This window comes from Aquarana catesbeiana, linkage group LG09 (genome assembly GCF_042186555.1).
Source record: "Aquarana catesbeiana isolate 2022-GZ linkage group LG09, ASM4218655v1, whole genome shotgun sequence".
NCBI lineage: Eukaryota > Metazoa > Chordata > Amphibia > Anura > Ranidae > Aquarana > Aquarana catesbeiana.
Window position 1 is genome coordinate 163345303 of NC_133332.1, and position 23820 is coordinate 163369122.

A 23820-nucleotide genomic window follows, 5' to 3' on the forward strand; every position below is an offset into this window, starting at 1 on the left:
GGATCGTGCTAGGCTGGCCTAATGGGCACATTCTAAACTGCTTAGCTGTCTCAAAAGTTCATCCGTGCGGCGCAACCTCTCCCTTTTGAGGTTTGACAAGAAAAGTACATCATCAATACCAGCAGACAAAACTCTGGGTAAATCCTTATGCGCAATAGGGAGGTAATCAAGGCGCGAGTAGGCGTGGTAAACTTGTGAGAAGAAAGAATAGTCACGTTCTTGGGGATGCAGTAACCGCAAAGGATCGACCAAACGAAGGAGGTGGAGATCTGCCTTCAAATGCTTAAGGCGGGAATAAGGGAGATGAGATGTGCCGCGTGATACATCCAGTAGAGGGTCCATGGCAAAGTTAAGGTCCCCTCTAAAGACCAGGAGTCCCTCGGCGAACTCCATAAGGACTGGAAGAAGCGACCTAAGAAACTGCGGGTGGTCCACATTTGGGAAGTAAACATTGGCAAAGGTGACCTGCGCATCACCCACCTTCCCCTTCAGAAGGAGAAAACGACCCTGCATGTCTGTCCGCATCGCCTCAAAGGTCCAAGGGACCCTTTTGCCAATCAGGATGCTTACCCCCTTAGACTTGGAGATCGGTGAGGGACAGTGATACACCGTCGCAAAAGCCCTGTTAGTCAGGTTAGGGATCCGGTCACCCCTAAAGCATGTTTCCTGTAGGAAGGAGACTTGGGTTTTGCTTTTTTTCAGATAAGCCAGCAACTGAGAGCGCTTCTCAGGGGCACGGAGACCTCTCACGTTAAGGGATGTAACCTTGAGGAGACCCATGACAACCTCTTGGCCTGATCTCAATAGGTCGTGAGATAGATTCACCACTAGTGTTCCCTGGGCGAGGGGAAGAAGAGAGTAAAAAGGAAATGGGGGGGTAGAGAACGAAAAGGAAAGGAGCAAAGAGGGAAAAAGAAAAAAAAAAAAAAAAAAAAAAAAAAAAAGAAGGAGGGGGGGTAGGGTGGTCAAACCACAATATAAACGAGATAAGGACCTTGACAGGGCACGAAGAGAGCCCACACAAGAGTTCGCCCTGTCTGGGGGTGGATGAGGTGCTGTGTGCAACCCGAAACAGGTAGTGGGTTTTATAAAACACAACACATTTGGAGATGCACGGACTCGAAGCAGCAAGAAACATGTATTCACTGAAACCGAAATCACCAGATTTAGACTAGAAAGGCACATCACAAAACAGAACTGCAATGGGGTACCAGGGAGGGTGCCTGCACAGAATTGGCCCTGGCGCGGTTGGCCAAAAAAGGGAGCCCAACTGTGCACAACCCCCAGAACACCATGGCAGTAGAACATAATGTACACCTGGATTTAACATGTAGGAAGGATTTTTTTATACATTAAGAAAATCCCAGAACATATATAATTCCAACGGTAAATTGGTCTGGTAGACAGGCCCCATAGCCCCATAACCAGAAGGTTTACTGATAGAATAAGCAGGGGGAGAAGGACCACAGTGATGCGTTACCCTCAAGTAACAGGATCCCCATATTGGTATACCAGAGTGAGCTAGACAATTGAAATTTAAATTGGTCAAGTGAGTTCTGAGAAGGGGGGCATGGAGCCTATCCACCGACCTTTAGTAACTTAACATATGTTCCCCCGTGCACCCCCAGGAAGGGTTAGCAAACAGAAGGAATAGCATTGTTAATAAAAAAAAAACAAATTCAGTGTAGCAGATATCAGGTCCAGACAACCACGAACCGTGGAGACCCGGCGACCAGTCTCTGCAGTCATCTGGCCCTCGGGTAAAAATATACAAAGGTAGATGTAGAGCCCCTTGAGTAGATGTGGGCTGGTATGTAGTCCCAGTGATGCCAAGATTGGCTTTTACCGAGACCAAGACAAAATCCAGTCAGGGGGAGAGGCCACGTACTAGAGAACCTGGCAAGAACGGAAGCTCGGTGTCCCTCGGTAGAGTTCCCTCATGGCATGTTTAAGGAAGACTAGCCCCTAGATGTATCACAGGCTCGGGCCCCAAAAAGAAAACCCCCAACAAAGCACAGCAGAGCACATATCATAGCATCCAGGAAGCCTGGGACCAGTCGCTTACGTCGTTCAGTCTCTGGAGGGGGGCATATCCAGGAAGCTGAACAGCTCAGTAAGTTGGTCTGGGGAACGCAAGAAGAAATCAGTACCCTGCTTCCTCACAATCAAATGGAACGGGTGTCCCCATCGGTAAGTTGCTTCTGCCTTGTGGATCACTTCCAGAAGGGGGCGCAGGAGTCCCTGCATGGCCCGTGTTTGCCTGGATACATCAGGATAGATCCGGATAGAGGCACCATCGAAGTCAATAGGCCCTTTTGTGCACTTGGCCTGGTCAATCTCCTTTTTAACCGTGAAGTGTACACTGCATAGAACATCTTGAGGCAGGATTGGGAGAGCCTGTCCCCTGTGGAGATGGAGGGGCCAGTCTGGGGTCAGGGACTTGGTGAACTCTGTCCAGCTCAAGCTCAGCTGTGGAGGATTTGCCCAAGATCTGACTTCGGATGGCTACCACCGTGACACGGAGGTTTGGTCCCATGGTGGCTTCAGGGATACCGCGTAAGCGCAGATTGTTGCGTCTGCTGTGGTTTTCTTTGTCATTTAGCTGCAACTGCACATCAATAAGGTGGCGACGGATGGCTTGGTGGTCAGACTCCAGAGTAGTAGAGCATGCCAATTCTGTAACTCGCTCCTCTACAGTGACCACTTGGTGGAGGTCATGCAGCTCCAGGGAGAGAGCATGCATGATGGATGCAGACATGGCCTCCAGGTCCTGTTTAGTAGGCAGACCCACCACCATCTCCCGGAAGGCTACCTCAGGCTCTCCATCTGCCCCTAACGTGGGCCCATTGACGGGCTGTGAGTCTGAACAGGGGAGAGCGGGGGAAACGATGGGGGACAGCAGGCAATTCACTTGCTTAGCCGCATCCCCTGCAACCGGCACCCCTGGCTGGGATGCTTTCTTACTTGTAGTTGCGGTGGTCGTCGTGTTCACTGGTGGTGGCGCCATCTTGGCCGCGGGAGATGGAGCAGGGTGCTGCCAGTGAAAATGGTGGGCGATTTCCCCTCCTCGCGTTCCCCTGAAGGCTGTGTGTGCCTGTGATCTCCGGGCATGAAGAAACGGTGGTTCTGTAGGGTCTCACTGCTTGTTCTTGGATCTGGCCCATGCAGAGCTCCAGTGAGAGACATCTTTATGCCGCCATCGCTAAGCCACGCCCCCCTTCTCTTTTGACCACCCAGAGGGAGCCCCCCCACCATAGGAGCTAACCGGAGGGGAGAATTAAAGGTAGGGTGGAATTCCTCCCCAAAAAAAGGGTTAAAACTGCCCACAAAGCGCCGCTTTGCCAGCGCTGCCTATTAATTTCAATGGACAGGGGCACTTTATGAGCTGTGTATACACCACTCCTACAGCGCTGAAAAGATGCTGCTTGCAGGACTTTTTTTACCGTCATGCAAGCCGCACCACTCCAGTAAAAAAAGCACTCGGGCTGTCACACTGAAATGAAAGGAGAGGCTCTTTACAGGCGCTATTTTTAGTGCTATAGCACCTGTAAGGTGCCTCAGTGTGAAAGCAGCCTCAGAGTCCACGGCCGGAATCAGAAGCCGATCAAATGGAAGTCCCTGCCCCCACCGGAAGGGACATCCCCCGTCACTCAGCCCACTCAAGCTCATTGCAGCCGCACAGCATGCAAGGGGAAAGGAGTCGCTTCCCTGCACCACCTCCGTGGATCTGGCAGCAGGCCCCCGGATCTTCTGCCCACTTTTAGGAGAAGATAGGGTGGTGCTTTGAAGGAGTTGCGGTCAGGTATGCCACCCGCCGCCGGTCCCAGGAGTCTCCAGCTTCCCTTACAGGACCTAACTCTGCCTCAGCATCCCTGGCGATCCAGCCTCAGTTCCCTGCAGTGTCTCCCACCAGAGGAAACACCAATAACTGCAGGGCTGTCAGGGGAAGCTGAAATTTAAAGATGGCTGACGCAGCGTTTCCTGTGGCAGGGAGGAGGATCCAGTGTCTCGCAAGGTGGCTGTCCTGAAAGACACTATGGGAAATTTTGAAAACCATCATTCTTCCACTTCACAATTATGTGCCACTTTGTGTTGGTGTACCACATAAAATACCATTAAAATACATTGATGTTTTTGGTTGTAACATGGAAAAATTTCAAGGGGGATGAATACTTTTTCAAGGCACTATGTTTTTGTGCATAGTTGAGTCACTTAGCTTTGTCTCCACATCAGAGGTATGGTTTTTGCCAGCAATTCATTCATAAGGATCACTTCTGGCCAGACTTATCCAGAGGGGTGTGCCTGGAACCCACTTGTTTCCGCCAGTTCTGTGCTGATGGCACTTCTGGACATCTTCCAATGTTGAACAAAAGTGTGATGGGTCTTCTGTGAGTTGTCTGCTGCATTAGGTTTCCTTGGTTGACCCCTGTGTGTACATTCAATGTTTCCTGAGCAATGGTGTCTTCAATGCTGAGATATACAGGCAGGTACTTAGCCATCATGCCATACCATCAGGGAGGTGTGCGAGTGGCCTCAAATTTATTCTGCAGCAGGACGACCCCAAACATACAGCCAATGTCATTAGGAACTATCTTCAGTGTAAAGAACAAGAAGTCCTGGTAATTAAAGGAGTGGTAAAGGCAGAAGGTTTTTTTTTTTTATCTTAATGCATCGAGATAAAAAGCCTTCTGTGTGCAGCAGCCGCCCCAGCACGCCCAGTACTTACATGAGCCCCATCTGTCCAGAATTGTCCGCTAGTCCCTCAGCCATCCGGGACTCGCCCTCCTGATTGGCTAAGACACAGCAGCAGCGCCATTGGCTCCCCTTGCTGTCAAAGTCAGTTAGCCAATCAGGAGAGAGAGCGAGAGAGGGAGCGAGAGAGAGAGCGAGAGGGAGAGGGAGAGGGAGAGAGAGAGAGAGAAGGGCCTAACGGCAGCTCTGTCTGAGTGGACACAGAGCTGCAGCTAGGTTGCCCCCATAGCAAGCTGCTTGCTATGGGGGCACTCGACAGGAGGGGCCAGGAACAGTGAAGAGGGACCCGAGAAGAGGAGGCAAGTATAACAGGTTTGTTAACCCGCCCCCCCCATGACTTAATCACTTTAAGGTTTGGCCCACAGAGAGCCAAGGTTTGGCCCACAGAGAGCCATGATCTCAACATCAAGTCTGTCTGGGATTACATTAAGAGACAGAAGGATTTGGGACAGCCTACATCCACAGAAGATCTGTGTACCTAGAATAGATGCTGGTTTGAAGCCAAAAAGGGTAGTCACACCAAACACCAAATCGACGCCTGGGCACCCCCTATGGATTGGCCGCCACTGCCTCATATGGATCCAATTCCAAATCAGATGGTGTGGCTTCAGCTTCGGCTTCCCCTTTATCTTGCCACAAGTAGTTGTCCTTCATTCCATCCAATGAATTTGATATGCCACACTTCTTTAAAGACTTGATTAATGTTTCTGCATCAATATCATTCCAGGCTTTTATGACAAAGTTACACAAAACATCCAACCGTGTTTTTCTTTCTTTTGTGAATGACTATTCGCCGCTAACCATCCACTCATTCCACTGTTCTATAATGCAATCTTTATATGGCTTGTTTATGCACATATCCAGTGGCTGTACCAACAATGTCAATCCTGCAGGAATAACTGCTGCATCTGTATTTATTCTTGCCAGGCTTTTCTTTGTGCTGGTAGTTAAATGAGCCCTGAACATATCCCACACCAGTAGGCTACATTTAACGAAGTCCACATGGTCAGTTGCCTACTCCATACATGAAAAAGCCATAGCTTTATCCCTTCATCCACCTAGCCTTCCATTCAAATGTACAAAAACTCCAACAGGGAACTTGATTTTCAGCATTGTTTTTCTTTTAAAAATAATCATGGTCTTAGTTTGGCGCCATCAGCTGTACATTCTAGTATAACTGTAAAACTTGACTTCCTGTGTTCGGTTTTAATGAACACTCCTTTTTGCACCTTTTGAATTGACAGTTTTATTTCCAACCATATTGAAATTCATAGGAGTTTCATCCATATTTTCGATATTACTTAACGCATAGCTGTGTTCCTTGCGCTGTTGTATTACAGATCGATGGGAATTACTTACTTTGCCGTCGAGATCTGCAGGTAATTTTTGTGCGATTTTGGTCTTTAGCCTCAGTACCAGATTATGCCTTTTCAAGAACCCAGTACACCAGGATACAGTGGCCTTAAATTGTTTGCTGTGATCTGGGTTAGATTTGGCCCACTGAAGTGCAAACATACATATGTTGTTTCGTGTCACTACATAACCATTTTGACAATGCTCATGCATCAGGTCTGCTACATGATTTTCAAGTTCTAGTTAATGTGGGGTGCCTCTTAATGCATACTTACTCCTTGTCATACTCTTTAAAGCAGGGGTAGGCAACCACAGCCCTCCAGGTGTGGTGAAACTACAAATCCCGTCATGCCTCTGCCTCTAGGAGTCATGCCTGTGATTGTTAGGGTCTTACAATGTCTCATGGAACATCTGGAGGGCAGAGGTTGCCTATCCCTGCTTTAAACCATCTTCATTTGCTTTCCAGTCTCAGACCACCTTTTCTGTTACTCCATAATGTCTTGCAGCAGCACAGTTATGTTCCTTGGCAAATTTTACGACTTTCAGCTTCAAACTTGTGAGCCTGCTGGAACTCTGTGTAAGTGGAACTGGTCTAAGTGGTGAGTTAAAAACCAGAGGGAGAGTGAACAAGTCTTACTTTTTGTTTGCTGGGTTGCATTTTTGGGGCTTTTCCTTTTAGCTTTTCAATCACCGTTTTCTGTCACTTTTTAAATAGCTTTTTTTTTTTTCTTCTTTGGTTTCAGACTAACAATTAAGGGGAGTGGTTAATTGCTCACAGGTGCTTGAGGGCTATATAACTGTGTAGGACTCATAAGTGAGCCTGCTCATTGTGAGCCTGCTGGAACTCTAAGTGGAACTGGTCCAAGTGGCGAGTTAAAAACCAGAGTTTAAAACAGGAGGTTATAACAGGGGTCATAGTACCTGTGTAGTGTAAGTACCTGAGTGTTGTCTGAGTAGTGTGTGTGGATCGTTAGTACTTGTGTATTGTGTACTGTATACTTGTGTATTGCGAGTGCACGTAGGTCTGTGAGTACCTGTGTATTGTCTTGAGTATTAGTGCCAGGAAGCTAGCTGTTAGGTAATTTGAACAGGGTAAAATCCCCAATCCTCACTAAATGTAATAGGTACGATGCCCAGGGGGTGTGGAGAGGCCACTCTTTGTACATCTTGCTGCATGTATGCGTTCCTTGATCATCCGATCGAGGGCGAATACTGCTGTGCAAAATGTAAGCACATTGTTTCCCTGGAAGCCCAGGTTCTGAATCTGGGGAAGCAACTGTCAGCACTGAGAAGTCCCTCCATACTAAAGAAGAGCCAGGAACGTACACGGCAGGTGATGGCAGGGGCCAGCACAGAGGCGGGTGGAGACAAAGAGGTGCAGGCACTAGCAAAGAGTAGATGGGTGACAGTCAGGAGGGGTAGAGGGGGAAGTGCCAGGGAGGCCGATCCAGGACTGGAGCATCCCAATAAGTATGCTCCATTGAGTGACATTGGTGAAACCAGTCAGGGACCAGCACTGCTGGAGCTGAGGGACTCTCCTAGCTGCCGGGGGAAGAACTCCTCCAGTGAGAGTGGGGGGGCAGCAAAGGGAAAGGAAAGACAGATTCTGGTGGTAGGGGACTCAATTCTTAGAAGGACAGAGAGGGCAATCTGTAACCAAGACCTGAAGCGCCGAACAGTATGTTGTCTACCGGGCGCTCGGGTTCGGCACATCACGGATCTTGTGGACAGATTACTGGGAGGGGCTGAGGAAGACCCGGCTGTCATGGTGCACGTTGGCACCAATGACAAAGTCAGAGGCAGATGGAGTGTCCTAAAGAATGATTTTAGGGACTTAGGAGCTAAATTGAGGAAAAGGACCTCCAAGGTAGTATTCTCAGGAATACTACCGGTACATCCAGCCACACCAGAAAGGCAGAGGGAGATTAGGGAAGTAAACAAGTGGCTGAAGAGCTTGTGTAGTAAGGAGGGGTTTGGGTTCCTGGAGGACTGGGCCGACTTCTCAGTCGGTAACCGGTACTATAGAAGGGACGGACTGCACCTAAATGAGGAGGGTGCAGATCTGCTGGGAATGAAGATGGCCAAAAAGTTAGAGGGGTTTTTAAACTAGGCAATGGGGGAGGGTCCAGAGGCAGAGATAGCCAGCGCGGAAGATATTCCAGAGGGTAGTATTGGGGACATTAGTGGTAGGTTAACCAAAGCACAAAAACACATGGTGAGTATAGTAGCAAGTCCTAGTTGCAATCTCGAAACACCCAATACGAGGACAATATGCGACCGGTCTAAACTATGTGGCATGTTCACCAATGCCAGGAGCATGGCGGACAAGATGGGTGAACTAGAGATACTGTTGTACGAGGAGGATTTGGATTTTGTGGGAATTTCAGAGACCTGGTTCAACAGCTCTCATGATTGGCTGGCAAACATTCAAGGGTATACCCTATACCGCAAGGATAGAGAGGGTAAAAAAGGGGGAGGGGTATGCCTATATATCAAGAATAATGTACAAGTGAATGTGAGAGATGACATCATTGAGGGAGCTAGAGAGGAGGTGGAATCCTTATGGGTAGAGCTCCAAAGAGATGAAGCTAAGGGGAAAATAATACTGGGAGTATGCTATAGGCCCCCTAACCTGAGGGAGGAAGTGGAGACAGACCTCCTATCACAATTTGGATTAGTAGCAAGGATGGGAAGTGTTATCATAATGGGGGATTTTAATTATCCAGACATAGACTGGGCGGAGGGAACCGCACATTCATTTAAGGCTCGCCAGTTCCTTAATGTCTTGCAGGACAATTTTATGGGTCAGATGGTAGACGCACCAACTAGAAATAAAACATTACTGGATCTACTGATTACCAATACAGACCTGATCACGGATGTGGAAATACGGGGCAATTTAGGTAACAGCGATCACAGGTCAATTAGTTTCAGTATAAATCACACAAATAGGAAACAAAGGGAATACAAAGACTCTGAATTTCAAAAGAGCCAACTTCCCTAAACTACAAACCTTGCTAAAAGGCATAAATTGGGATAAAATATTAGGAACAAAGAATACGGAGGAGAGATGGGTTTGCTTTAAGAACATATTAAATAAGGGCATTAGCCAATGTATCCCATTGGGTAATTTAAAAGAGCGAACAAAAGTCCTGGATGGCTTAACTCAAATGTAAAAATGCATATAAAAGCAAAAGAAGGCCTTCAAAAAATACAAGGTTGAGGGATCATCCTCAGCATTCAGACTTTATAAAGAATGCAACAAGAAATGTAAGGGTGCAATTAGGACAGCTAAGATAGAACATGAAAGACACACAGTGGAGGAGAGCAAAAAAAATCCCAAGAAATTCTTTAAGTATGTAAACAGTAAAAAAGGGAGGACAGACCATATTGGCCCCATAAAGAATGAGGAAGGACATCTGGTTACAAAGGATGGGGAGATGGGGAAGGTATTGAATTTATTCTTCTCCTCATTTTTCACGAGGGAATCAGTAACCAAAACTGCAGTGTTTATCCTCATGACACAACACAGGAAGCACCTCCATGGTTAACAGAGGACAGAATTAAAATTAGACTTGAGAAACTTAACATTAATAAATCACCGGGACCAGATGGCTTGCATCCGAGGGTACTTAGGGAACTCAGTCAAGTGATTGCCAGACCGTTGTTCCTAATTTTTACAGATAGTCTACTGACTGGAATGGTACCAGCTGATTGGAGAAAAGCCAATGTAGCACCAATATTTAAAAAGGGCCCAAAATACATCCCTGGGAATTACAGACCAGTTAGTCTAACATCAATAGTATGTAAACTCTTGGAGGGGATGATAAGGGACTATATACAAGATTTTAGTAATAAGAACAGTATCATTAGCAGTAATCTTCATGAATCCATGCTGAATCGTTCTTGCCAAACCAATCTAGTAACCTATGAGGAGGGGAGTTGCCATCTAGATAAAGGAAGGCCCGTAGACGTGATGTATCTGGATTTTGCAAAAGCATTTGACACAGTTCCCCATAAACGTTTACTGTACAAAATAAGGTCCGTTGGCATGGACCATAGAGTGAGTACATGGATTGAAAACTGGCTACAAGGGCGAGTTCAGAGGGTGGTGATAAATGGGGAGTACTCGAAATGGTCAGGGGTGGGTAGTGGGGTTCCCCAGGGTTCTGTGCTGGGACCAATCCTATTTAATTTGTTCATAAATGACCTGGAGGATGGGATAAACAGTTCAATCTCTGTATTTGGGGAGCATTGATAGATTCAAGAAACTATTAGATAAGCACCTGAATGACCGCAACATACAGGGATATATAATGTAATACTGACATATAATCACACACATAGGTTGGACTTGATGGACTTGTGTCTTTTTTCAACCTCACCTACTATGTAACTATGTATTGCCTTCTTTTTGCTGGTGGAGCCATGATGGGGTCTTGTCTAGCAGCTGTTTTGTTTACACCCACATGGTGACATAAAACTACTGTCAATCATACACGCTAGCAACGTCCGGTACGTCGCAGGATTTAAGGTTCACATTTTATACTCCTTGAACAAGATGAACCCCCCCCCCCCCCGATTTTTGGGGGATGCTTTTAAAGGTTAAAAAGCCATCTTATACACCGGCATATACGGTACATACACTTTCCGAACATTCGGTCACAAAAAAAATTCTATCCTGCTGCTTCTAATTTTACCAAGACTGTGGTCAAAAAACAACAATACCAATTTGACCCCACTGACAATTGGAAAATCTCATGAACGTTCTTGAATGAAAATCTATACGTGTATGGCCGCATAACAATAAAGGCACAGAAGTAAGGCAAGTAATAAAAATGAATACCAGATTTTGAGTGGATTCCGTCACACTATACAAAGAGGAGCTCTCAAATGCACCATCTGAAAACAAGAGTCAAAAAGGATGGGAGCATTATCAAGACATCTGACTTTAATGAAAAAATGATCAAAGCGGACAGTCACAATACACAGAGCATACAAAATGTATTTTTGAAGAGTACATTTGAATGTTTTATGAAACAGCTGAAGACCTATGGAAGCATTCAGGTACAATCTCATCCACTGAGATTAGTGACTTGCAATACATACAAAACAGAAGTGTGATATAGTGGGCAAGCAAGACAAAATAATGGCCTAGATTTTTCCCCTAAATCCTGCCCTCCTGTGCGGGGGGTGCGCTGCACTATTATACACTGGAGGAAAGAAGGGAAGAAGGGTGGCTAAGGATCAATGAGGTGCCCTGTTCCTTCCCTGCAGAATTTCTAATTTTACTATAGAAATTGTGCCCGTTAGGCCCCTTAGACGTGACAGGTCCGCATGTCAGTTTTTCAGGCAGATCTGATTGGAAGGTCCATTCATCCCCCCTATGGACCAAGGGTGTAAATGGACTTGTGCTTGTTTACATCTGCCTACCCCTGATCCAATCCACTAGAAAGAAACGGAAAGGATCCATTCTCCTCTGAGTAGGCACATTGGAGGGCTGTCGGGGGTAAAACTGATAGAGCGGGCTCCGCCTGTGTCCTCTCCTGTGTCCACAGCGTTTATGCAGATGTCTCATTACTCACTGTGCTCTGATCAGCAGGGGATCTGTAAACAGATCCTTTGCTGATCGAGATGGAATCCACCCCGTTGTGAAAGGGGCCATATTTACCTCTTTTTGATCAGTGTTTGGTGGCAGATCTTAAGTTTAAAAAGGCTTACACACTAGTGATACATGGCTGTTACTGGTGTTGTGTACTATTTACTGAGTACACACCCAATGCAAACATGCAGGGTAGGGCATGCTTGTGTATATGTAAACTAATTGTGCCATGACTTGACATGTTTGGTAACATATGGAGTGTGGGATTGGATCAAGTACATAGATACCAAACAATTGGGTAGAATATTGTGTTTGTTTGCACTAAAATTAATTATGCATTTGAAAAATAGCTGCGCAAATATGGGACATACAAAAACTGCAATTACCATCATTTTATTCTCCAGGGACTCAGTCTCAGAAAATACAGATTAAAGTATTACTAGCAAAAAAAACTCCTGATTTTAAACACGTGTGCAGAAAATGTAAAAAAATAAATAGTTTCAGGAAATTCTATACTATTAAAATGTTAAACAAATTGCTACATCAATACTCAAGCTTTAACAAAGCAAAATGGGGTCGGAGGTCAAGGAGATTTGAAAATGCGTACCTGGGTAAACCACTTTCAACGTTCATTTAACTAAACATTTTTATACTAACCTGGAGTATAAATGAAATCTCCATGGTATTCTCCTGCAAAATTGAACTGCAAATGTATTACCAGAATAATCAACATGTATATTGTAATAACATGTAAAAAGGAAAAAAATAGGATACTTTGTGCTGTTGCTTTGATAACAAATCAAAATATTTCTCACAAAAAAACATTGTATAATATGGTGTCACGATCCTATAACTTCTACCACACTGGTAGATGAATGTATTTGCATAAAGGAGGCATGCCGTCAGACTGAACAATTTGATCACATGAATACTCATTTTTGAATAAAATGAAGAAAAAAAAAAATCTTTTCTACAAAACTTTTTTTTTTTGAAAGCGCAAGAAAGCTTGAGTAAATACTACCTATTTGGATCATATTTGTTTTTAAAAAAAAATTGCAAAATAGCAGTGTATACACACACACACACCATAGATGAAAATAAATTTTAATGTGCCTTAAATTTCCCCATCTTGGAGTACAGTACAAGACACAGGCTGGATATTCATAGACTATGGGTTACAGGGTGCTATGCTACCTTCACGTGACTGGACACTGGCAAAGCTTTTGGACAATACCTTCCCATTGGTGTACCCCTAAACTCAACCTCACGCCATTGTGTTTTTTGGGGGAGGGGTTTTAGCAAGCAGAGTAACCGAGAATAGAGGCGGAGGATGGCCTGTGTCCTGTACCCCAAGATAATGAACTTACAGGCAAGTGAAAAGTCAATTCATTCTAATCTTACAGTACAGGACACTGGCTAAATGTTCATCAACCCTTTGATGTCTCCACGCAATGAGTCACAAGGGTGGGCAACAAAACATGTCAAAGGGTTCAACAAAACAGATGAGGCCACTGAAAGTACCTTGAGGCTAAAAGCTGTCTTCGCAAAGACCTGGACAGCCACATGATAGAACTTAGGGAATGTATGATATGAAGACCAGGTGATGGTCTTACAAAGCTGAGCAACAGTCGCTTGTTATCGGAAAGCCCTGAAAACCACCACTGATCTTGCGGAGTGAGCAGGTAAGGGTACTGAAGGAGCATGTAAGCTCTTAGAAAGAGTGGTCTTAACCATACTTCCAAGCAGGGCATCCTTTGAGACCCTGGTGGCAAGTCAGTTTTTAGTATCAAGGCTGTGTCTTTGAGATAGCTCTTACTATTTCCAAACAATGGACGTCAATTTCCTTAGGATGCTTAGTAGCAGTTTACATGGAAGGAGAATGTCTTCATTAAGGTGGAAGGCTAATATCACCTTACGGGGAAAGAGGATAAGACCACTTTATTCTTGTTAAAATCTAAGAAATACTCCTTACAAGAGAGGGCTGCCAAAACTGACAGATGTCTGACAGAGGCAATAACCTCCAAGGAGGCCACTTTTTAGGAGAGATGACCCAAGGGAAGTTACCTAATGGGTTTAAAGGGTAGTTTCTGAAAGGAAGAGAGAGCCAAAATTGAGATCATAAGAAAGCACATGGAGTGCTATAAAGGGGGTCTGAGCCAAAGAATCTGTTTGAGGGGTCTTAACAAGTGACAAAGTACTGTGCATATACATAGTGCAAAGTATAAATAAAATATAGTGCAAAGTATAAATAGAAAAGTAGGGAATTCAAATCATATCAGTGAAAAAAGTCCAATAAAAAGTGCCAAATGTGAACGGTGTGAAATCTTCAGCATGAATCCATATATTCATATACCAATGTGTACCGCCACCAAACACTAAAATGGCCCCTGCTAACCAGAACGCTTTGACCCCCTATTACAAAGCAGTCAAAAACAAGCTCGTTATATGGCCAGGCTTTCAGAGCTGCCCGCAAGATCCACTTTAGGTTAGAACTCACAGATCACCGTCCGGTTCAACAGTGTATCATAATTAAAAGAAAATCCAGGGAAACCACAATGTAAAACGATAAAAAGTGCTTCTCCTTTATTTAACTAGTTCCCGCCTGACCTATAGCAAGATATGATGTACTCCCAGATTGGGCTGAGCAGCACCGCGATCTGTCACCGGCTGTATCCACCGAACACAGCCGATCACTGTACAAGCCTTCTGCCGGTACCATGTGACTGCTGTAACCAATCACAGCAGGTCACATGACAGTTGTAAACAATGGTTGCTTTCCTTTCAAGCCATCCATTGTATACAATTGTGTTGCTAGTTGTGATTGGTCAATAAGATAACATGGTACAGACTTGGCTAATCACAGCCCATCTCTAACATGTGATTAGCTCTGGCTAACTGCCGCTAATCACAACCAAACGGACTGAATGAATCACTTTCATTCAGTAAAATGTTTGCATTTCATTGCTCTATGCAAACGACGTGTAAAAAAATAAAAATAAAACATACTGATCACTTCCCCAGAGTAGTACAATGTTACTATGGTAATATTATATTGCTCTACTCTGTATAAAAGGCATCCTCTGATTAAGTCTGACGATACGCATTAGGGCGTGACCATGCGGCTACAGTGTCGGTCAGTGAGAGTGTCCGTAAGGCTCTATTTCCACTACTGCGAGTTGTTGTGCGACTTCACACATGTCAAGTCGCATGACAAGTCAAAACCCATGTATTTCAATGGCCCCCGTTCTAATTGGTGCGACTCAAGTCGCAGCAACTCCAAAAAAGGTTCTTGCACTACTTTGTTCCTACTTCGGTGCGACTTGTTCTCACATGGCTTGCACCGGTCGCATGACATCGCAACACAAATCGCATAGCAAAGTCGTAGTGTAAATCGCGTGACTTTGGGGACGCAATAGTGGAAACATAGCCTAAGTGTCGCTCAACCCCGGATCACGCGAGCAGTCACCCTACGAGTGGTGAGAGACTCAGACTGATCAATGATCCAAAGCATTGCATGCTTTTTATATGCTTTTAAAGAATTTTAAGATTGTAAGTTTATTACTTGAGGGGGGATTTGTGGGATTGATGAATTTACAGATTTACGCTAGGAGACTGCTTGTTTCCATTGCTGGGTACTTCTGACAAGGGGAGGTTCCTTATACCTTGGACTTCTGTGGGAGAGGTTCCCTGTGCTTAAAGTGTAGTGGATACCAGTTGCAGCCAGAGGAGGATTCCAGCTGGACAAAGTGTTTGATTCTAAGGTGTGATTCATACTTCGATCTGGTGAGTGCAACATCTATAGGGAGTAGGACCCCACGAGGTGTGGTGATGGGATCTTTGAAGCAACTATGATCATCATTTCCTGCCCTATATGGTGATGAAATTAACTCTTTGGACTCACTCAGAGGAAAGGAATCATATGACTGTGTTTGAGATTTATTATTGCAGCGCTGCTAAAGCTTTTTCTATTTTGGCAGACAAAGCACATTGTATGGTTTTGTGTGAAATCTATTAGTAGCCACTACTCGTATTACAATCTTTATTTATACATGTGACCTATTTCCTCAGGGACAAGTCTGCAGCATAGTATGGGTATAATCTAAGAATAAAAAAGTCACATTGTATTAACAAGCATATTCATATACAGTATATACCCAGGCATCATATACCTAAAGCAGTGGTGGATTTAGGGATGCTGCTTACAAAATGTCCCCAAGCTATAACAAGACTGGTCACAACAGAAACAAAAAATTGCCAACACATCCAGCAAGCGTATCCTCCTAAGCTGTTGCTGGAGGAGTGGGTAAAGATTGCACGGTGAGAAGAGGCGAGCTCAGCAAAAACTGAAACCAGGATCTCTGAGCCTTTAACCTGTTCCCGATCAGCCGCCGCAGTTGTACTGCAGCAGAATGGCACGGGCAGGCGAATCGCCCTGTTACTACGTTGGGCGCACACCCCTCTGTGGCCGCGACGATCGGATTCGATCCAGAACCGATCAATCTACAGGCCCAGACCAATGAAATCTGGCCTGGACCTGGTGATCGGTCCTGGCAAATGAGAGTCCTCGTATCATATAACTGTAAACCCTAACAGGGGAAGTGATGTCATCTCTCCTCATGTCGGTCTTTTCTTGTTCAATGTTTTTATTAAGATTTACATAAAGAAGAACAATAGAATATAAACATTGGTACAAGGGATACTGTCAAAATCATTTTTGATCAATATATGAATATATTGTGATATACAATAAAGGTTTAATAAATGAAAAATAAGAGAAAAAAGAAAAAAAAAAAAAAACAGACCATAAAGTGTATGAGCAATCTATATTCTTATATATAGTATAAGATCGGGCTGAGAGCCTCTGATCAATTTGTGGAACCTATAAACCATGCCTCCAGACCACCCTACCACCCCAATGGGTGCAAGCTGTGGAAGGGTGGGGGCATTTAAAAACATTTGTTACAATGATAACCTGAGATAAATTAAATGGAATATATTATAAAATCAGGGTCCTGACCTGCTTATTTGTAGAATTTGATTGCTCAAAATAAATATACTGATACAATAAATCATACTATTATTTATAAATAGCAAATAATGTAGTAATAGGAAAAGAGTATCCCAAAAGTATGTATCATAGTAGAGGAGAGAAAAAGTAAGAAAGTAAAGGAATAAGAGAGAGAAAAGAAGAAGAAGAAGAAGAAGAAGAATCTCTCCAGGTGGTGGCCCGGTCAAACAGATATTTTGACAGTAAGCAATCAAGAATCCTAGTAAGGTAACAGTAACGACTGGTCAAAATCGTAGGAGAAGAAATGTTTAACCCATGGTTGCCAAATTTTGCAAAATTTATTAACGTTATTGTCCTCAATAGCTGTCATTTTGGCATATATGAGGGCTTTATTCATTCTGTGTTTGGCTTCCGCTACAATCAAGGTTTGAGATTTCCAAGCTTTTGCTATAGTTTGCTTGGCTGCAGTGCTAAGCTGGATAAATACTGTAACTGAAATTGGGTGCGGGTAAGCGTAGTGGGTTTCAAATTTAGGAGTGCCAAAGCTGGGTCTGGTGGAATAGAGGTTTCCAGAGCTTTAGAGGCCATCCCAAAAATATTCTTCCAAAATTCTTGAGCTATCGGGCATTGCCACCATATGTGAAAGTGCTTACCTGATGCAGAACAACCTCTAAAACAGTTAATTGTTTATGTCGGGATAAATTTTGCAATTCTGGCTGGTACTAAGTACCACCGTGCTAAGACTTTAAAATTTGTTTCCAAAGCATAGCAGTTCAGTGAGGAATTCTTAGTGGCTAACCATATATCGGACCAGTCATTAGTGTCAAACACTCGGTTCATATCCTGTGCCCATTTATCTGCATAAGGGGGTAGTGAACCATTATGAGTCTCAGTAAGTTGTTGGTATAAAGATGAAATCAAGCCCCTCACATGTGGGTCGCTTTTACAAATACGCTCAAATTGTGACATTTGATTCATTGTTGAGCCTGTGGTAAGGAGTGGAGTATCAAAATGTTTGATTTGCAAATAACGAAAAATTTCAGATCTAGGAAGCCCATACGTTTCACATAGCACCGGGAACGCATGAATAGTGGTATCGTTGCTTAATTGATAAAATCTAATTAAATTTATGGAAGACCATGCAGCGAATGATTTCAGGAATTTCCAAGCAGGATAGAAGGCCGGGTTCCTATGGAATGAAAGAAGAGGATTATGTGGGGATTGGAGATTACAAGCTCTGTTAAATTTATCCCAAATAGCCAAAGAATGTTTCGTTATGGGATTAGATAGGTGTGATCTATCTTTAGGTTGGAGCCATAGCATATTGGCCACAGAGATAGGGTCGCTGTCAACTGATTCAATATGAACCCAAAGGGGTGTTTCTACCATTGAGTGATATTTAGGAAGGGGTGATAGTTGAGCAGCGTAGTAATAGGAAGTGAAGTTTGGCAGACCTAATCCGCCATTCAATTTTTTGAGATACAGTGTAGTTTTGGAAATTCTGGGTTTAGTGTTTCCCCAAATAAAAGACATGACTCTACGTTGTGTGAGTCTTAAAAAATATGTAGGTAACAGGATAGGTAATACCCTAAACAAGTATAAAAATTTTGGTAATATAGACATTTTTATAGCATTGATCCCTCCTAACCATGATAATGGAAGAGATGTCCATTGTTTCATATAGCCTGTAACTTGTTTCAGTAGAGGAAGATAATTAGCCGCAAATAGATCTTTAATCGAGGTTGTAAGTTGTATTCCTAAATATGAGATTTGATGGGTAAGCCAGTTGAATGGTAATGAGGTTTGGACGTGTCGAAGTTCTGCTTGTGGCAAAGATATATTTAACACATTCGATTTTGTGGGGTTAACAAAAAGTCCAGATACTTGGGCAAATTTTTCCAGGACATTTAGTAGATTTGGGGCTGATATATGGGGATGAGATAAAAAGATAAGATCATCTGCATAAAGGCATAACTTGTGTTGATATCCGCCTAATTCGATTCCTTTAATATCAGGATGAGACCTAATTAGTTGTGCTAGTGGTTCAATCAGGAGAGCAAAAAGCAATGGGGATAGAGGGCAGCCTTGCCTTGTCCCTCTTCTAATGTCTAACATTGCAGATTTATACCCCGCATGTTTAATGTATGCCTGTGGGTTATTATACAGAGAGGAGATCCATGTAAGAAAATGATTCCCAAATCCAAATTTTTGAAGCATGTACTGCAAATATGGCCAGGTGACAGAATCGAAAGCTTTTCTGATATCCAAAGATAATAGGCATGTAGGGATGTGTCTGACTTTAGCTGCGTGAATAAGTAAAAGAGCTCGCCTGACATTATCACCCGCCTGGCGCGTTGGCATAAAACCTGTTTGGTCTCTGTGAATCAGTCGACCTATAACGTTATTCAAACGAGTCGCCAAGATCTTGGCTAGCAATTTAATGTCTAGGTTAAGGAGCGATATGGGGCGGTAATTGGTCCAAGAGGTAGAGTCGGAACGGGGTTTGGGAATCATTGCTATAATGGAGGTCAGTGTATCAGACCCAAATGAATAACCTTTCAAGATAGAATTAAAGGCCCTGGTCAAGATCGGTGCTAAAATGTGCGCATACTGTTTGTAATATAATGCCGAGAACCCATCAGGACCAGGTCTCTTATGTGGTTTTAATAGTTTAATGGCAGTCAGAACGTCAGGTGCTGTTATGGGAGACTCAAGGGTATCACGTTGTTCCTGGTCTAAGGTAGGGAGCTTTATGTTGGAAAACAGAGTTTCTGCTTTTGTTTTATCAAAGTCTTGAACGGAGGAATATAGTTTAGCTAAATTAGAGCGAAATATCTCTAATATTTTAACTGGGTTGCTAGTATATCCATCACGGGATATTTTCAATCTGAAAGAAGTCTGTGCATGTTGTATTGCCTTTAAACTACGCGCCATAGGGGTATCTGGTTTATTAGCTTTAAGATATTGGATATGTTGGCATTTACGTAGTAATTTATCAGCAGAATCGGTTAAAAAAAGGTCTAGATCAAGACGAGCTTTCTCCAGTTTTGAGTTATTGGCGGCATTCGGGTAAAATTGAAAGGCCGCATGGCATTTATTGTAAACAACCTTAAGCTTTGCAAACATTAGTTTCCGTTCTTTTTTAATTGCTGATGCTTGTTGTAACAATCTGCCCCGAATGACCGCTTTGTGGGCCTCCCACAATGTAAGGGGGGAGACATCATTCGTGTCATTAAATGAAAGATAATCAGTAATTGCCTCTTCAATCTCAGTTTTAAGAGATGGATTGGTCAATATGGAGTTGTTAACACACCAAGTTGTGTCGTGTGATCTGGGAATAGTGGAAGCTAAAGTTGTGACAACAGCACAGTGGTCTGTCCATGGAAATGGGATTATTTTAGAGGAAATAATTTCTGATATCATGCTAGATGGGGCTAAGATATGATCAATACGTGAGAAAGAGTTATGTGGATATGAATAGTGTGTGAAGCGTTTACTGGAAGGATTAAGTTCTTGCCAAGTATCTACTAAGTTATGAGTAGAAAGCAGAGATTGGAGAGTCAATCTAGCAGAGCTTGTAAGTGGGGCTGAAGGGGATTTATCCAAGAAAGGAAAAACCGTCGCATTAGAGTCTCCACACAAGACAACCGTACCAAATTTGTGCGTATCAACTAGTTGAAAAAGATGGGATAAAAAAGCTTCTGGGCGTTTATTTGGGGCATAGTAGGATACTATCGTAATGGGAGTATCGGAAATATAGCCAGTAAGTAATGTATATCTTCCTTCTGGGTCATTTAACTGTGACACAAGGGTAAAGGGAGTATTGCGATGGAAGCCAATAAGAGTTCCACGCTTTTTAACTGAGGCAGAGGCGGCATAAAATTGTGGGTATGAGGTCGAAAGGAACTTAGGGTAAACTTTGTCTGTAAAATGGGTTTCCTGCAAACATATAATATGAGCTTTCTTAGCTGTAAAGGAGCGCATAGCCTTTGTGCGTTTATGTGGGATATTAAACCCTTGTACATTTAAAGATAAAATATTTATGGGGGCCATAACAGTGTCAGGGATATTATTATATTATGAGGAATACAATACATACCAAAAACCAGGACCACCACCTGAAGAGATAAAAGAGGAAAAAGTGACAGAGAAAAAAGTAAAATAATAAAATTGAACTACCCTAGAATAGGGACCAAATATCGCTAACTTGTGACAGAACAGTAGGGTGTGGGAACGTCTCGAGAGAGTAATCAGAAGTCTCCGAGAGGTTCCAGGGCCACCAACAGAATCCCACATAATAATAGCAGGGGTCTGAGGGTGGTAAAGGGGGCGGCAAGAAATTCGTAAGGGAAGATCAACACCGGAGAACCACAGGGGTTATATAAGTAGTTAACACTAAAATAGAGCATTTTTAATCTATGTGTAACAATAACTACCAAGCTCACTCCAATCAGCAAAAAAGAAAAAAAAAAAAAAAAAGTACTAGTTACTTACCGGTAACTGTCTTTCTGGGAAATCTTCCAGGATGGCACACCTGAGAGAGGAGAGGCTCCTCCCCACAGGAAACACAATCAATCAACAGCTGTTTTAAGTCCACACCCTTCCCCCTGATCCTCAGTTTGTAGAGAAGTAACTCCTGAACCTGGTTCACAAGGGAAATCATTCCTCATAGGCACTCACCTTCTAGTGTTCTAAAATTTTCCCTCCTCCGAGGGGATGATAAGGGACTATATACAAGATTTTAGTAATAAGAATGGTATCATTAGCAGTAATCAGCATGGATTCATGAAGAATCGTTCTTGCCAAACCAATCTATTAACCTTCTATGAGGAGGTGAGTTGCCATCTAGATAAAGGAAGGCCCGTAGACGTGGTGTATCTGGATTTTGCAAAAGCATTTGACACAGTTCCCCATAAATGTTTACTGTACAAGATAAGGTCCATTGGCATGGACCATAGGGTGAGTACATGGATTGAAAACTGGCTACAAGGGCGAGTTCAGAGGGTGGTGATAAATGGGGAGTACTCGGAATGGTCAGGGGTGGGTAGTGGGGTTCCCCAGGGTTCTGTGCTGGGACCAATCCTATTTAATTTGTTCATAAACGATCTAGAGGATGGGATAAACAGTTCAATCTCTGTATTTGCAGACGATACTAAGCTAAGCAGGGCAATAACTTCTCCGCAGGACGTGGAAACCTTGCAAAAAGACCTGAACAAATTAATGGGGTGGGCGACTACATGGCAAATGAGGTTCAATGTAGAAAAATGTAAAATAATGCATTTGGGTGGCAAAAATATGAATGCAATCTATACACTGGGGGGAGAACCTCTGGGGGAATCTAGGATGGAAAAGGACCTGGGGGTCCTAGTAGATGATCGGCTCAGCAATGGCATGCAATGCCAAGCTGCTGCTAACAAAGCAAACAGAATATTGGCATGCATTAAAAGGGGGATCAACTCCAGAGATAAAACGATAATTCTCCCGCTCTACAAGACTCTGGTCCGGCCGCACCTAGAGTATGCGGTCCAGTTCTGGGCACCAGTCCTCAGGAAGGATGTACTGGAAATGGAGCGAATACAAAGAAGGGCAACAAAGCTAATAAAGGGTCTGGAGGATCTTAGTTATGAGGAAAGGTTGCAAGCACTGAACTTATTCTCTCTGGAGAAGAGACGCTTGAGAGGGGATATGATTTCAATTTACAAATACCGGACTGGTGACCCCACAATAGGGTTAAAACTTTTTCGCAGAAGAGAGTTTAACAAGACTCGTGGCCACTCATTAAAATTAGAAGAAAAGAGGTTTAACCTTAAACTACGTAGAGGGTTCTTTACTGTAAGAGCAGCAAGGATGTGGAATTCCCTTCCACAGGTGGTGGTCTCAGCGGGGAGCATTGATAGCTTCAAGAAACTATTAGATAAGCACCTGAATGACCGCAACATACAGGGATATACAATGTAATACTGACACAATCACACACATAGGTTGGACTTGATGGACTTGTGTCTTTTTTCAACCTCACCTACTATGTAACTATATGTAACTATGGGTGGGAAGTAGGCCTGCCGTCCTGGAAGATTTCCCAGAAAGACAGTTACCGGTAAGTAACTAGTACTTTTCTCAAGTCATCTTCCAGGACGGCACACCTGAGAGGATAATCAAGTACCTTAAGGCCTACCTTAGGGTGGGACCACTGCAAGACTCTTGGCGAACCTCGGTTCTGCAGTAAGCTTTACCTTTACTCCATATGCTTGATGAAGGTATCTTAGCTGGATCATGCAGCTGATCTGCCGGTCTACTCCACCGGTGTCCCTGCCTTCTCTGTTTCGGATGCAGGATCTAGGTGGAGTGGGCTCTTAAAGATGGAATCAGAAAACATGTTAAACTTGTAGGTTATCAATGTTGCCTGTCACACATCTACCAACAATGGCCTATTCTGCCTATAGGTGCTGTTTAGAACCACTAAAAAGATTAATCCGAGACCTGTGTTGTAAGACAAGGACACTACATTGATCCATAAGGGGGCCTGTCTTAACACAACACTGTCCAGGGAAATAAAACTGCCAAAAAAGGGGGCCCCTGACAGACAACCCCTTTTTGTTCATTTTTAGCTTTACGTCAGCAAAGACTGAAGGGAAACCTACTTAAGGGAAATAGATTAACAAAAACTTAATCCCTGGGTTTAAGGCATGCCCAATCTATAGTTTTACTTACGCCTGAGAGCCTACTCAGGAGATTAACATCTATAGCAGGAGAAGAACACTCATATTGCTACATCTAGTTTTGCTAGAAGGGCAAAATGAAGGCCATGCACCGAGCTGTAACCTATTTGGTCGGGTATACATGTTTATACTTCATCTTCAGGCCATAAAACTCCTCTGAACCGAACTTCCTAAGTTCTTATTAAACAGGGCGATTCATTATCGCCTTCCTCCAGTGACCCATAACTCTACTGGGCTTCAACCCTAGGAAATGGCTCTGGCATCCCTGAATGTAAGGGGTCGAGGCTTTCTGACATGTGACATCTGCACCAGAACTCCTGGCCCTTTCACGGAAGAGAAGGCTGAAATACAAAAAGGTGATACATGTATTATTAATATCACAAATA

The 23820-nt window shown here is 43.6% G+C and overlaps 1 protein-coding gene across 1 annotated transcript in view; it reads right to left on the reverse strand.

Annotated features, from left to right (window-relative positions):
- LOC141108105 (UDP-N-acetylglucosamine transferase subunit ALG13-like) overlaps nucleotides 1–23820 on the reverse strand; it is a 443195-nt gene that overhangs the window by 182921 nt on the left and 236454 nt on the right. Inside the window, exons 18-19 of the mRNA XM_073599348.1 lie at nucleotides 12365–12397; nucleotides 10952–11007 (exon numbers count right to left, since the gene is read on the reverse strand). Of these exons, the coding sequence (XP_073455449.1) occupies nucleotides 10952–11007; nucleotides 12365–12397 (89 nt within the window). The remainder of the gene's footprint in view (nucleotides 1–10951; nucleotides 11008–12364; nucleotides 12398–23820) is intronic.